This window comes from Gracilinanus agilis, chromosome 2, assembly GCF_016433145.1.
Source record: "Gracilinanus agilis isolate LMUSP501 chromosome 2, AgileGrace, whole genome shotgun sequence".
NCBI classification, from domain to species: domain Eukaryota; kingdom Metazoa; phylum Chordata; class Mammalia; order Didelphimorphia; family Didelphidae; genus Gracilinanus; species Gracilinanus agilis.
Window position 1 is genome coordinate 552,829,043 of NC_058131.1, and position 15,151 is coordinate 552,844,193.

The following is a 15,151-nucleotide window of genomic DNA, read 5'->3' on the forward strand; positions in this document are numbered from 1 at the left end:
CTTCCTGGTGAGGGAGTTCCGGCTTTGAACTTGGTGCTGGAGGTGCTCCACTGAGACCTCAGACTGCTTCTACTCTGAATTGTCACGTGGGTAAGTTAGGCTGACTTCCTTGGCCTACCTTGGCGTTTCCAGACTCTGCCTTACGTAGGCTTATAGCCTCTCTCATTTCTAAGGTCTTGTGGCTTGTAGCCTAGTTTAATTAGCCTTTTAACCCTCTCTCTCTGTCCAGGCCTTTCCAGGCCTGGACTAGTCCCTCCCTCTATTTCCCTTCCTTTTACCTTCCTAATTGTAAATAAACTACATTAAACCCGATCCTGACTTGGGTCTATTTTAATTATGGAATCAATCTGAATTGTTGATTCCTGGCAGTCACACTTTAAATACATATCTATAAAATATCTAAAATTTCCCTCTTACAATACTAGTTTCTAATACTCTCACTAATAAACTCCTGACAGTAGTGTACACACACACACACACACACACACATTGTTTGTACTGGGACCTCTATGTGAGAAGATTCCTTCTAACAATACAGGTGAGCAACTGTTCTACAATTTGTAATTTTAGAGAAGTGGGGTGAATGTGGAGGAATGGGGATAGAATTGAAGAGGTAAGTAATCTCGCCCTAGTTCTCAAAGATTACAAATTGCAGAACATGTATATGTCAGAAGTGGGGCTAGAAGTTATAGCAGATGTTCATTGAATGGAAGTCTTGACTATAAGATCAATGTGATGTGGCACCTAAGAAAGCAATTCAAAATTAGGATCCATTAAGGGAGGCAGGGTGGGAGCAACTAGGTAACACAATAAAGAGAGCACCAGGCCTTGGAGATGGGAGAACTTAGGTTCAAATGTAACTTCAGACATTTCCTAGCTGTGTGACTGGGCAAATAACCCCAATTGCCTAGCTCTTATCCCACTTCTACCTTAGAAGTGATACTAAGTATCGATTCTAAGATAGGAGAAAAGATTTTTTAAAAAGAGAGAGACAGGGTATACAGTTTTAGGGAAGGCAGGGTGCCACCCTGTCCTCTGCCCTGGTCAGGCTGCATCTGAAAAAGCAGGTTTAGTTCTGGACACCACAATTTGAAAAGGATATCATTAAGCTGAAAAGTCTTCAGCAAGCAAACCAGGAGGGTGAAGGGCTTTCACTCCATGTGGAGAATCTAAAAAAACTAGGAATGTTTGGCCTGAGGTAAAGAATTTAGGATATAATAGCTAGCTGGTTACAAGTATCTGAAGGGCTGTTACACAGAAGGAGATAGTCTTGTTCTACTTGGTCACAGAAGACAGAATGAGAAGCATGGGGTAGGAATTGCAGAAGATATTTTAGGCTTGAGATATATATATATACATATAATCCAAACAATTGTTGTTCAGCTGGATCTGACTCCATGATCCCATGGAGTGATTTGCCATTTTCTCCTTTAGCTCATTTTACAGATGAGAAAACTGAAGCAAATGGGGTTAAATAACTTGCCCAGGGTCACATAGCTAGTGCCTGAGGTTGAATTTTAACTCATGAAGATGAGTCTTCCTGATTCCAAGCCCAGCTCTATTTGAAGTCCCCTAATAATTAGAATTATCCCAAAGGATGTAGACCACCCTAGTGCAATTATCAATAATGTGGAAATAGGTCTTGATCAATGACACATGAAGAAACCAGTGGAAATATGATTTGGCTACAGGCGGGGTGGGAGTGGAAGGGAGAGTAAGAACATGAATCATGTAACCATGGAAAAATTTTTTCTAAAAAAAAAAAAAAAGAATTATCCCAAAGGGGAATGGGACGCCACAGAATTTAGTAGTTTTCTGCATACTGGAGGTCTTTAAGCAAAAGCTGGATAACCTCATGTGTTATACTGAAGAAGGCATTCTTTATTCAGATGTAGTTTGAACTAGATGGCAATTGAGGTCCCTTCCAACTCTGAGATTCTAGGATATGGCTTTCTTTGGCTCTCCAAAAAGAAAAGGAAGAGGGTGAGGTAGGGAAGGCAAATAACCTATGCTGATTTGGAGACCCAGTTAGAACAAGGGAATTGTAGAGTCCAGTTGTGTTGCTTCTCTATTTCTCTACTCCTCCCAAGACCTCTTTTCCTCTTCTCTGGATGTGAAAAGATAGGATGGTTTCACTCAACCATTGTGAAGGTCAAAAAGGAGGTCAAAAAACACCTTCATAATACTCCAGAGTGCTGCCTGAACCAGATTAAAATGTAATTTGGAGATATTTAACAACATAAATAAAAATGCAATGAAATATAGGTTACATTGCATTTTAAAACCAAGTCACTTTTTTTTTTTTTTTTTTTTTTTTTTGCACAATCTGTAAAGGATGCTTAATGTATAGATTAGTGGCCTCAGGTTCTATTTGAATTTGACACCACTGGTTTAGTCAACTTTTGGTTCCGGCAGTGGCCACCCAGGGGGTTCTGAGCTGTAATCAGCATGACTTCTTTCATCAAAGCCAGCTGAGTCCTCAGGAAAAATTACCTCCCCACCCCCAAGTTTTTGATTCCCAGTTCCCTGAGGAGAGGGCTTCCTTCTTCCCACAGCTTCCCAACCTAAAGAAATCTGTTTGTCCACTCCTTGATGGTGGTTGGGGGTGGGGGTGGGGGCGGGGGATAAAAGTAAGGAGAGAGAAGAGAATGAAAAAGAATTTGTGAGCTGAGCTAGGAAGGTGGGTGGAAGACCAATGTCTAAGGCAGACTGTGAGATGGGTTACAGGGGAAGGCAATCCTCCCAGGGCAGGAACTCCTTGTTACTTGTACTCCTGCTGCTGTTTCTGAAGGAGATTAATGGTCGCTGTCTACATGAAGAAATACAGAAGTCTGTGCGTCTTCTTCAGCCATCTGTTTCCCCATTGTCCCTCAAGCAAAGATCTGGTTCCCTTTCCCATTCCAGTGCTCCAAGCCCCATTCGTATCCGGGTCTGGTACCCTAAGAGATCCAGGTTAAAAAGTGAGACTTTGTTCTCTGAGGGAGACTGGGTGTCCTGGGAGCCTCAGATAGATGCAGTTCTGAGAGATGCCATTCATCAAATCCAGAGGGTGCTTGCAGGTAAGGGGATAGAAAAGGATGCTATGATGACTTGCAATGAGGACTTTGAGGAAGAGAGAGGCTCAGAAGGGCAAAGAACCCCAAGCCATTGTAGAAAAGGTTAACTGACTTCTATTTCCCCAAGTTCTACCAGTGCGAGGACCCCTTCTTCTAAGCCGTGACCCAGAACAGTACTGTCAAGTTATCTGGAGGGATCCAGACTCCTCACACCACTACAGGTGAGTGCATGCTTTCAAGGGGTTTGGGGCTGGGGGTGGGGTGGGGGAATGATCATTCTCCAGAAGAGCCCATGGGTCTCTAGCTTACTCACAGGGGTTCTCTTGACAGATGCAGCCTTCTGAACCCTGGCTATATGGGAGAGAATTGTCTTGGGGTAGAGGTGAGTGACTTGTACCAAACAACTACTGAATATCCTCTACCATAGTCTCACATTTTTAGAGCTAGTTGAAGTCTTCAAGATCACACATAGGGGCAGCTGGGTAGCTCAGTGGAGTGAGAGTCAGGCCTAGAGACAGGAGGTCCTAGGTTCAAACCCGGCCTCAGCCACTTCCCAGCTGTGTGACCCTGGGCAAGTCACTTGACCCCCATTGCCCACCCTTACCAATCTTCCACCTATGAGACAATACACCGAAGTACAAGGATTTAAAAAAAAAATCACACATAACTCCTTCATTTTACAGATGGGAAAACTCAGACCTAGTAGTCTCATAGATATTAGTCCTCCCTAAACCTTCCTCCACCTACTACCCTCCCTATTACTGTAAAAGGCAACACCACCCTCCTAGTCCCTAAGGCTGGTAATCTAAGAGTCATCCTGGACTCCTCACTATCTCTCATTCTCCACATCCAATCTGTTGCTAAAGCCTGTCTGACTTTATCTTGGCAACATCTCAAATATTCCCTCTTCTCTGCTCTGACTCTACTACTACAACCCGGACACAGGCCCTCATTATCTCATGCCTGGATTACTGAAATAGCCTGCTGTTGAGTATGCCTGCCTCAAATCTTTCCTGACTCCAATCTCTTCTCTGCTCAGCCACTATGGTGATATTCCTAAAACACAGGCTTGTTCATTTTCCCTATTCAATTAACTCCAGTGGTTTCCTATTGCTTCTAGAATCAAATACAAAATGATCTAGTTGGCATCCAAAGCCCAAGCCCCTGATAACCTAGCCCCTTCCTACCTCTCCAGTCTTTTTCCTCCCTGACACATACTTCAATCCAGTGATACTGGCCTCCTAGCTTCTCTGTGAACAAGTCACACTATCTCCCAGCTCCTGGTATTTTCTCTGGCTGTCCCTATGTCTGGAATGCTCTCCCTCTGTCATGATTACTAACCTCCAAGGTTTCCTTTAAACCCCAACTAAAATCTCACCTTCTACAGGAAGCCTTCCCCAACTCTTCTTAATATGAATGCCTTTTGTCTTATTTCCTATTTATCCTGTATACATTTGTTTACATGTTATCTCCCCAGCTAGATTGAGGGCACACATGGTCTTTTGTTCCTTTTTATATCCCTCTTAGTACAATGTCTGGCACATAGTAGGTACTTAATAAATGTTTATTGATCAAAGGAGCAGAGCAAGAACTCAAACATAGGTCCAAATCCAATGTTCTTTCCCCTACAATGGTTTTCTTCCAGCCTCTGAACTTAATTCCTTGCCCCCCAACTATTGATCTCTCCCCAATTTATGCTTTTCAGTTTGGACCTGTTATTGAGTCTGGTTCTATTTTCTATTCTCTCCAGATCCCTGATACTCATCTCCGTGGTTACTCCTTATGGCCAGAACAGGGCTCCCCAGAATTGATCCAACCAGATGGACTTGGAATTCCAGACACTGATTTCCTTTTGTATGTACAAGTTACCCACACTCTGAAATGCCACCATGAGGTGAGGGGTAAATCAAATTACCTTGTCTCCCTATTTGGCCTCCTTTTTTCTCTAACTCCTTACTTATCTGAATCTCCTAAGAGCATATTTCCTTGATTCTGCATCCCCACCTTCTAACATTTCTCTACTTTCTACCACTGCCTTTATGGCGTCTGTCTACAGCCCTCCATCATTGCCTATTCTGCCTGCTGCCAGCTGGATGTTTCAGATCGGCCCCTTGCAGGCACCATCATCTTCTGTGCACCACAACTCACTAGCCTCCGATACAATCACAATGACATTGTCATGGTAACTAGATTGGGACAGGAAGGGCAGAACAGGAAGAGGGTCACTTATTTGGGAGGGAGGGGTATTTTTTTTCTCTGTGGGGTAAATAAGGAAGACGTAGCCATTGAAAGGTGGGAAAGAGGGGATCTGACTTTCCTGTCCAGTTCTTCACCCCTGGGTCTGATCTTTCCTTTTTCAGGCCACAATACATGAATTGTTCCATTCCCTGGGCTTCTCTGGAAAACTCTTCAAGAAATGGAGGGATTGTACTATAGGCACCAGCAGTGAGTAAAGAGAAAGGAGGAGGAATTCTGCAATCCCAAGCAGTATATATCATATATATATGTATACATATACATATATATATCCCAAGCAGTGGGATACATATATACATACATATATATACATATACAACCCTACATATATCAAGGTTCCTAGAAACAACAAACTTCACTGTCTCTTATGTTGCTTTCCTCCCTAATCTGCTCTTTCTTCTCCTATCTCCTCCTTCACTCCTACATCACCCATCAGCTGAAGAAATATGCTCTCCGAGACAGCAGGTGACCAGAAGGGATGAATGGGGACAGTTAATTCTCACCACTCCTACTGTAAGCCACAGCCTAGCCAGGCATTTAGGAGTCTCAGAAGCCTTGCAGGGAGTGCCCCTGGAGGAAGAGGTAAGAACAGTTAGGGCAAGAAAGCTTCAGGAGAAAAAGCAAGCTGCAAGATCCTGAACACCTTCTTGCACATTCTGATTTGCAGGGCCCATCCTCTTCTCACTGGGAAGCCCGTTTACTCCAGGGCTCTGTGATGACTGCCACCTTTGATAGTGCCCATCGCACCAAGATTGACCCTATCACTCTTGCTGCCTTTGCCGACTCTGGTTGGTACCAAGTCAATCACAGTGCCGCACAGGAACTGCTATGGGGTCAGGGTAAGGAACAAGGGGTGAGATTTTCTACAGGTAGCCAAGAAGAGGGATGCATTTCAGGTATACCTTGTACTTGTCTCACAACTCAGACACGTGACACAAATATTTTAATCACAAATTTAATAGTAGTAAGGGGAGGTAGGAAATGTTATGGCCTTCTTCCAACTTCCTTTTTCAACGTTCTAAGCAGGATCTGGTTTAAACTTTGGATTGGTGACATCCTGTAGATCTGGCTCCTCAGATTTCTTCTGCGTTGGCAGGTGTGTGCAATATATTTGGACAGTGATGGATAACCAGAGAGTTGTCTCTGACCTTAGTTTCACTGCTTGTGCTCTTCACCAGTGGGCTGGGCTGTCACTACCTGCACTTTGACAAGGGCCACTGCTCATCGGATCCCCTGCTGGAAGGTTGCCGCATGTACAAGCCATTAGCAAATCGTGTGAGTAACCTGGGGGCTGGGGCTGGGGGTAAAGGTTAAGGGTAGCTTTCCTTGAGCAGGGCATGATTGAGGCACACACAGGACTGAAGCACAGACTCATCTCTTGGTCCTCTTCAGAGTGAATGCTGGAAGAAGGGAAATGCACCACAGCCTAATGAAGGAAACCCACATGGGGAGATCTATCATCCCAAAAGTCGCTGCTTCATTGCCAACCTCACTTCAGTCCTAGTGCTCAGAAGAGGCACCTTCAAGCAGGTGGAGCTCACTGGTCGATGCTACTTACATCGATGCACAGAAGGCAGTACATTTTATGTTCGAGCAGCAGGATCACCATGGGTCCCATGCCTCCCAGGGAAACCTATTCAGGTGGGTATAGCAAGGTAGGAATTGGGAGCTAGCTACAAGGTGATAATCTGTTTCTGTCTAGATTGGCCTTCCTCCTCTAAAATAAAAGATGGAAACAAGCAATTGAGACCTCTAGCTGTATCTTTACTCTTCCTCATATACAGGTCCCAGGATATTATGGCCTCCTCTTCTGTCCTTGGGGCCCGTTCTGCCAAGCAAATAAGGATCTCATGGCTCTTCCTTCCTCAACTACAAGCCCTTCATCCCCAAGCTTGCTGATCCAGTTGGACCTGGGACTAGCTGGCCCCCCAGGCTATTATCTGAGCAAGATGCAGCAGCAAGAATTGACCCAATCTATATTGCAAGCTCTGGTGATCAGGGCAGGGGTACACATGTAAATACTTTAGGTGTACTATGTCTAAGTCCAGATTAAAGAGGGCCCAGGATCTAACCTTTACATCTCTTCTCCAAAGGGATTATATTGTCTGTTGACATCCATTTTTCTAAATAGTCTAAATATAAAATATACCCTTCAAGTAACTTTTCTTCTAAATGTCCATTCAGGTGCCATTTCCACAGACCATCAATAAACTCCAACCTGGTGTTTACTGTGCATATGTGGACGTTTCCTGGCTGTCAAGGACCTCCAAGTGAAGTTCTGTATAGATCCTTGAGCCAATCCCTCAATGATACACCATTAAATATTGACTATGGTGGAGCCACTTTTACTACAGACTACAGCAGGTAAGATGCCATTCCAATATACTCCTCTTTTGGCTCAAAGACAAGAGTAGCATTTAACACTCATGTGACCCTATGCTACCAACATATTACATTTTATCTGAAGACATGGTTCCTAACCAACAATGATCACATGAAATTGTAGAGCTTATCCATTTCCAAGCCCAAGGGATCAGCCTCTCCTTTTAGGATTTGTACTCCTGCCTTACCTCAAAATCCACCACCAACACAAGCTAGGACAGATCTCTTTCCTGATACTTAAGTTTCATGAAATGATATTTAGGTGTTGCTACATAAGACCAAAGGATTTAGAGTAGGGGCATGAAGTCTTCTGCAACCTTCTAATTGTCATTTATCTCATTTTAGAACTCTTCCACTTGAAGATGATGACAGGTTGGGGGTGAGGTGTCCATAGGAATTTCAAGGGATAAAATGAAAATTCTTATAAAGATACTAATCACTAAATGTTCCTTCTTTATATTTAGGTGGCTGGCTACACCTGGGTTCACAACCTTAAGTCCAGGTATAATCCTGCTCATAGGCCTCAGTCTTGTGCTTCTTATTCTGATGGGTACAGGGGGAATTGTGACCTACTGGAAATATCAAGCTTCCCTTCGAGTGGCACCATCAGCTTCTTCATCAAGCCTCCAAAGATCAGTAAGAAGACTATCTGAGGGAATGAGGGAAGTGTAAAGTGCCATTATTATGATAATGAACTGAGAGGTCAAAGAGTTATTAGGTATGATCATGTCATTCCTCTGCTTAGGAAGAAATTTCAATAGCTAGACAGATTATGACATTTTGTCTAGCATTTAAAGCCCTATATAATGTGACTCCAACCTCACTTTCCAGACCTATATATGTATTTGAATCTTGTATTTCTATTTCTAGGCCTACAATTTCTCCTTCACTTTTCCCTATTGCCTCTTGGTCCCTTGAAGATTCAACTCAATGGTACCTCTTACAAGCAGCTTTGATTGTCCTTGTTAGTACTTGGCCACTTACTGATTTTGTATGTTACACCCTTCCCACTCTTCCAAAGAATCTAAGTTCCTTGAGGGTTGGGACTTTGAACTTTGTATCTTTACATTTCCATATACTCAGAAGAGTGCCTCACACACATCAAGCACTTAATATCTTTCCAAACATGGATTTGAACTCACTTTTGAGCACTTTGCTATGGGTTCTGGATCAATCTAAAATAACAATGCCTTTCCTCTACCACAGACACACGAAGAGGAAAAAAACCTGAAATTGAATCAGTTCAGACTTTCATTTGGCTGAAGGAAAAAAAAAGAAAGATGATACCCTAAATCAGGAACAAATGCTTTACAGAAGTGGGAGGAACCACCAATAAGCTGAAGATGAATTATAACTACAATCCCAAATTTCTACTAGCCCTTTGCTACTCCTCTTCCCCAGAGCTGTATTAGGTCCCAGAGGGGGGGAAAAAAGTAGAGGTCATTCACACTAAACAAGATCATTTTTTTATTCTGGTATGCTCCTTGAGGGCAAGGGTAATTTTTTTTTGTCTTTGTATTCCCAGCACCTAATATTTTTAAAACTGAATCACAAAAATAAACCTTCCATCCCAGAGGAAGGTTTTCATAATCTTGGTAGAGTTAAGAACTCTTGCTACTGGCTCCAAAAATACTGTGAACCTTTGATAAGAACCAGGGCTATTAGGCTTGGCATGTAATCATCTCCACTCCATCCTTCCATTTGACTGATCCATTGATACCCTAACACTTAGTTTACAAACCAAACCAGAAAAGGTTCAGGGAGAGCACTGGTTCAGATTTGGCTAAACTCTTTGATCTGATGCCCACCTGGTATCCAGAATGTTACTCTTACTTCCCTACCCCTTAACCCCTCCAGTGGACCAACTCTAGGAACTTGGTTTCTGATGTTCAGATTCTTTTTGGAGGCAGATTACAAAGGAAGTAGAGATGACAGAGTCTTAGGAATATTAGTACTATGTGGAGGAAGCAGAATAATAGCCAGTGATTTGAATTAGCTATTTTTAAAACCTGAAGTGATCTACAGAATAGAAGTTCAATGACAATAACCCAGACAACAAGCCAGGGTTTTCATCTGAGAACCCCTATACCAAAGCTATCAACCCAATTCCATTAGATCCATATTTCTTTTACGATGCTGACTCCCATCAGTCCTTACCAGCTGTAGCAGCTACTGCTTGATAGAACTTTGCTACAAAGTCTGGCTCACTGGCTTCCAGTTGTCTGACAAATTCGTTGCGCTCCTCTTCAGCCCAACTTCGGAACCACTGATCCCAGAGCCGAAGCTGGCAGTCAAAGATGTGGGGTGGTCGATCCATTCCAGACACACTAAGCTGTTCCAGTCCCTCTAAAAGGGACTGTAATTTGCCTGGCACTGCCTTGGCTACCAAGTCCTGAAGGAAACGCTCTCGCTGGGGATCTGACCAGCTAGCAAACCAGTGCAGAACACACTTCATCTCCTGCGAGGTGAAGTAAGACATGGAGAGGTAGGAATAATTATCTGGAGCAGTGGCTAAAGTAGAAGATGGTGTTATCCAAGAGGCAGTGGACTTCAGTGACATCCTGAGAGTAAAACAAAAGACAGTTTTACAATGGATAGAACAAAGATACTCCTAAGTACTAAGACTAAACAACTGACACATAGCTCTTGGTACAGTACTTGGCTTTTCCAAATACATAAAGACAAGTGCTTTTTCTCTTATCCTATATTTAACTATTTTGGAAGACAAATAGGATTCCTTTCTACTGCTCCTTCCCCCAAATACTATTACTACATTAAAAAGGTCTGCTAAAAACAATCATCCTAAATCTGCTAACCTTACTCCTCATCTCTTCAAATTAAAACCTCCCTTTGCGATATAGCCCTTTTATTGACTGTCAAAATAGCCAAAATCTCACATTCTTTCCCTTCCTACTAAGTCCAAAGCTGGGCAAAAGCAAGAATGTTGATCTAACTTGTTCCCTCTAAAATGAATACATATTTAACAGCAGAATCCTTTTGTATTAACAAATATGGTCACAAAGACTTTGGGTTCTTTGGACTTTAAGTAAAGAATGAATAATGTTCAATGTCATGACTAACTTTCATGGTAAAAAAGGTTTTCCTTGCACTGCAAATAGCCCTTGGATGACTAAGTGCTTCATACATGACCTACCATCTAATTAATTGACTGTAAAGCATTTGCTTCATTTTGCAACTGGAAAAAAAAAAACAGATTTAAGGGACTAATCGAAAGTCATGCAAGAGACTAGCAAGAAAGCTATCTTGTGCTCTTTGCCAAAAGTTCCAGAGAAAACAGTATGGTTGGCTTAAAAGGTTAAGCATTTGAACACCCATTAATGAATATACTTATATTTTTACTCTGTATAATTCCCAACTCATTTGCTAACATATGACTGACAAATACTTGAGTAACTGACTTTATGTTGGTGATGTGAGACTATTGCCCAATTTTACCTAAGTCCCTTAATACAAAAAAAAATATGAAAACTGCTAGCCTACATATCCTTTCAGGTAGGCTCCGTTTTTTTCTAGGAATTCAACAGACACAGTGTGCCTACTTGGCATTGTTTCTTTTCCTGACAAAAGTGAAAGATGTGTAGCAACTGTGATCAATGAAAGAAAGCAAGCATTGACTAAAAACTATCAGCAACAGCTACAATCTAACTATTTTGCCTTTGGAGTTCCTAGCCCTTCCTCCAGAATAGGCGAATCCCTAGGGACAGAGGTAGCAGGGAAGAATGCAAACCTAACTCTTAAAAAGAAGGAAGACTCTGCTACAGTGTTGCCACAGGTGTCTTTCTAAAGTTAACACTGAAGAATGGGATTGCTACCAGGGGAGTTCAAGAAAACCCACTTGTCTAGATCACTCGAATTTAGTTCCACATCCCGGTTATGATGTGAAGACAAGGTGGGGGCGCCCGTATCCCTCCTCATTTTAGCATGCGTGTAATAATGCAATCGGTGAGCACTGAATATTAGGAAGTCAACCATCTCCTTAGACTAGCTGTTGGAGGAAGGCAGAAGAGGCCCGGGTAAGGGGGAAGAGAGAAAATTTGGATTCCTCAAGTTTGGACCAAGTTTGGATATCTGGGCCCGAAAGTTGCAACTGTTGCCCCAGCGCCCCCAGGAGGGCCCTAGCCTGCTGTGGGGCAGGGGGCACAAGTATGTCAAGTCCAGTGCTCGGATAAAAGGTAAGCTGGCCCAAGGGTCTAGCTTACCTCCTGTTCTCACCCTGGGGAACCCTAGAAGGAAGTCACAGGAATCCGGGGGCTCAGGCTACATCGGTCACCTCGATGTTCCCAGCAAACCCCACAGGAAAGCCCACGCACTTCCGGACCCTGTACAAGGCCGAACCCCGCCGGGTGCCTCGGCACCGGAACGCCGGACCCTATCTGCCCCGGGGCCGGAGAAAGCCGAGCGTCTCCGAATCTGGTTCTGCCAGGGGAGAGTGTTTACGTACGGAATCTAGGTCTAAACTCTGTAGTACTGAGATGTCCGAGTTCGGAAAAGGAAGACCGAGGGGCGGAGCCTATGGAGAGAATGGAAATTGCTGATTGGTGTTGAGGTGGAGACGGAAATACCCGAGTGCTCTCGAAAAAGCAGAGCATTCTGATCAGAGCATGGGGAGGGGGGAAGGGTTGGCCGTGGCGGTGGGCGGGGTCGGTTCGGCACGTTCGAAGGGCGTTGGCGGAAATTACCGAAGATGCCCGAAGCCGTCGAGACGGGAGCCGAGTACCTCACACAAGATGGCGGAGCTGGAGGAGGTGACTCTGGACGGGAAGCCGCTTCAGGCGCTGCGGGTGACCGACCTGAAGGCCGCACTAGAACAGCGAGGCCTGGCCAAGAGTGGACAGAAGAGTGCCCTGGTCAAGCGGCTCAAAGGGGTAAGGAGACTGCGTCGCAGGGGCGTCGGAGAGGAGCGGACCCGGTAGAGACGAGCCGCCGCCGCGGCGCAGGCGCAGTATCCGGGCTCGGCGCGAGCTCGCTCAGGCCGCCAGCGCGAGCCTCTGGATCCGCGCGCGCGGTGGTTGGTGGGGCTCGCGCTGGAAGGGATCCCGTGCCGGTTCCCGCCTTTAACGGCAGCAGCGCGAGCTCGAAACGGGAGGGTGCGCGCTACTCTCCCTAGAGTGTCTTGCGCTTCCTCCTCCCCACCCCCTCCTTGTTTGTGTCTGTGGTTTCGGCGCATGCGCGGCAGGAGTTAAATCCCACCACCACTACTAGTGTTATTGACTTGTGGGAAGGCGGGGGTTACGGAGGGGGGGGGGGGACTCACTCAGAGTTAGAGGAATAGTTGGGCAAAGTGGCGGTTGGGGTTGTTGTCGGGAAAGACCGGGTCAGACTAAGAAGGTAGATAGGAACTGGGGCTTGTTTAGGCTGATACTGAAGGGGTTAATTATTATCGGAAGATGAAGTGAAGGGAAAACCGGAGAAGGGGCTTGACTGGATGTGTGCCATTTGTTTATGGGGTTCCCGGTTGAGGTAAAGAGTTGTCATCTAGTGGAGGAAGCAGAGCCAGTTAGTGTGGTTTCAAAAGACCTTGGATATGATTGATTCGAGTAGTTATTTTGAAAATTGGTAATCAGAGAAGGATTACCAATAAATAATTTAAATGATAAAGATAAATGTCAGTGTTTGAATTAGAGTAAGATTAACATTTTACGGTAGTATGGTTTTGAGTTGACAGTGTTTAGCCTTGGCCTTGGCCTTGGGATTGGGTTCTGGTGAACAAATAGTTTTGGGGGACAGGTTTTTTTGTGTGGGTTTAGTCAAACTAATATGCATTGGAAATAAACCAGAGTGATCTGGGCTGTTTCTTCTTCTTTTTTTTGTCAACTATTTGGGCATGTAACATCTTTTTCCTCAGAAAAGATTCATAAAGCACCTACTCTTGAATTCAGTACTGTACAAGCCCAGTTAGATATTGCCCTGATCTCAAAACGCTTATGACATATATTCTATCAGCTGTTTGTCAAAGTGATTGGTTCTATGTAAATATAGCAACTAAGTATTCATTTGGGGCTGTTGGACAAGTTGCTTTTAACCTTTGAATTGAGTGTAATTACATGACCAGGTTTGAGAGTAGCAGGAGCCAGAAGGGCAGAATAACTGAGGATCCCGATACTGGATCTGTCACTAGTTTGATTTTGTTGACACGAGCCAAGTGGCTTTAATTTATATATTTTTCGTTTTTATATCTGTTTATTGGGGGCAGTAGGCATGGCTGCCCTTAGGGTTCTTCTGAAACCAAATGAGAACAATGTTAGTAAAGGACTTTGAAGTCCTTGGAAAAGAATCATAATTTGAGTGTATATGGTTAGTTTTTGTACTTGGTGAGAGGGATGGAGGGAGAGGGTTTGACCTTTTTTGTGTCTGAGTTTCTTCTGTCTTTGTCCCAGGCTCTAATGCTGGAGAATTTACAGAAACACTCAACACCCCACACTGCATTCCAGCCAAACTCCCAGGTAAGAGAAGAGGTTAATTTTAAATAATTGGTAGGCTGCTGGTGTGAATGTGGATACATCTGTGCCTGAAATTTTTATTACCTGCCAAAATCCTTTTCAGCTCACATAATTCTGAAATATCCCTCTACTGAAGTTACTGGACTCCTATTACGTTTTAGTCATTTATAAAATCCTGAGGAAAAGAGCAGTTTTCTGAGATTCATGTATGTGTTTGATATGAGTCATATTGAGAGGAATGCCTCACTTTGAATGGGTTCAGAATGCTATATCATTTATTTGCTGCGATGAGAGAAAAAAAAAATTATCTTGATGTCACTGGATGTAAATTTGAAATGGACTCTTCCTTTGAATAGTTTGGGTGTACAGTTGAAAAGCAAGTTGACAGGCAAGTTGAAAAGCTTACATAGATATAGTTTTATAAATGGTGAAGGAATGTATCTGTATTCATATATGTCACCCATTTTCTCCCCTCCCCCATTAGAGCCTTGTAAATCACTTGAATTTGAAGAAATAAATTTTAATCTTTTTCCGCTTAGGTATAACTGTGACACTGGTCTCCTGGGTATTCCATGAACAAGACACTATCTCCAGGCATTCATTCTTTCTGGCTGCCCCCTATGCCTGGAACACTCACTCCGCTCCAACTGTTGACTTCTCTTGATTCCTTTAAATCCCAACTAAGACCTCACCTACAAGAAACCATCTCCAGCTCTTCCAGGGCCATCCCACCTTATTATTATTATTATTATTTTTAACCCTTACCTTCTATCAGAAGAACAGCAAGGGGTAGGCAATTGGGGTTAAGTTAAGCCCAGGTTCATGCTTCTAGGAAGTATCCGAGGCTGGATTTGAACCCAGAATCCTCCCAACTCCAGACCTGGCCCTCTTATCCACTGTGCTGCCTAACTGCCCCCTTCCTTCTTTTAATATCTCCTTTTTATCCTGTATTTAGTTTGCTTTGTATATATTTGTTTGCATACAGTCTGCCCCCAT

At 43.7% G+C, this 15,151-nt stretch overlaps 3 protein-coding genes across 5 annotated transcripts in view; 2 read left to right on the plus strand and 1 right to left on the minus strand.

Annotated features, from left to right (window-relative positions):
- Window positions 1-2,695: 2,695 nt before the first annotated feature.
- LMLN2 (leishmanolysin like peptidase 2) lies at window positions 2,696-8,476 on the plus strand. Its single transcript, XM_044660062.1, has 13 exons — window positions 2,696-3,059; window positions 3,184-3,277; window positions 3,387-3,438; window positions 4,807-4,950; window positions 5,113-5,238; window positions 5,417-5,501; window positions 5,749-5,894; window positions 5,980-6,151; window positions 6,339-6,408; window positions 6,491-6,587; window positions 6,705-6,953; window positions 7,097-7,326; window positions 7,497-8,476. Exons 1-13 carry the CDS (start codon window positions 2,696-2,698, stop codon window positions 7,678-7,680), a joined length of 2,013 nt encoding a protein of 670 aa, XP_044515997.1. The 3' UTR covers window positions 7,681-8,476.
- A 1,364-nt stretch (window positions 8,477-9,840) lies between these two features.
- C2H14orf119 (chromosome 2 C14orf119 homolog) lies at window positions 9,841-12,147 on the minus strand. Its single transcript, XM_044665256.1, has 2 exons — window positions 11,915-12,147; window positions 9,841-10,255 (listed from the first exon to the last, which is right to left on the minus strand). Exon 2 carries the CDS (start codon window positions 10,252-10,254, stop codon window positions 9,841-9,843), a length of 414 nt encoding a protein of 137 aa, XP_044521191.1. The 5' UTR covers window position 10,255; window positions 11,915-12,147.
- Window positions 12,148-12,401: 254 nt separating this feature from the next.
- ACIN1 (apoptotic chromatin condensation inducer 1) overlaps window positions 12,402-15,151 on the plus strand; it is a 40,597-nt gene continuing 37,847 nt past the window's right edge. For 2 of the 3 annotated variants that reach the window (XM_044665252.1, XM_044665253.1), the window contains exons 1-2: window positions 12,402-12,580; window positions 14,093-14,158. In XM_044665252.1, coding sequence (XP_044521187.1) covers window positions 12,443-12,580; window positions 14,093-14,158 — 204 coding nt within the window. In that variant the 5' untranslated portion in view covers window positions 12,402-12,442. The remainder of the gene's footprint in view (window positions 12,581-14,092; window positions 14,159-15,151) is intronic. The other variant, XM_044665255.1, reaches the window with a different exon arrangement.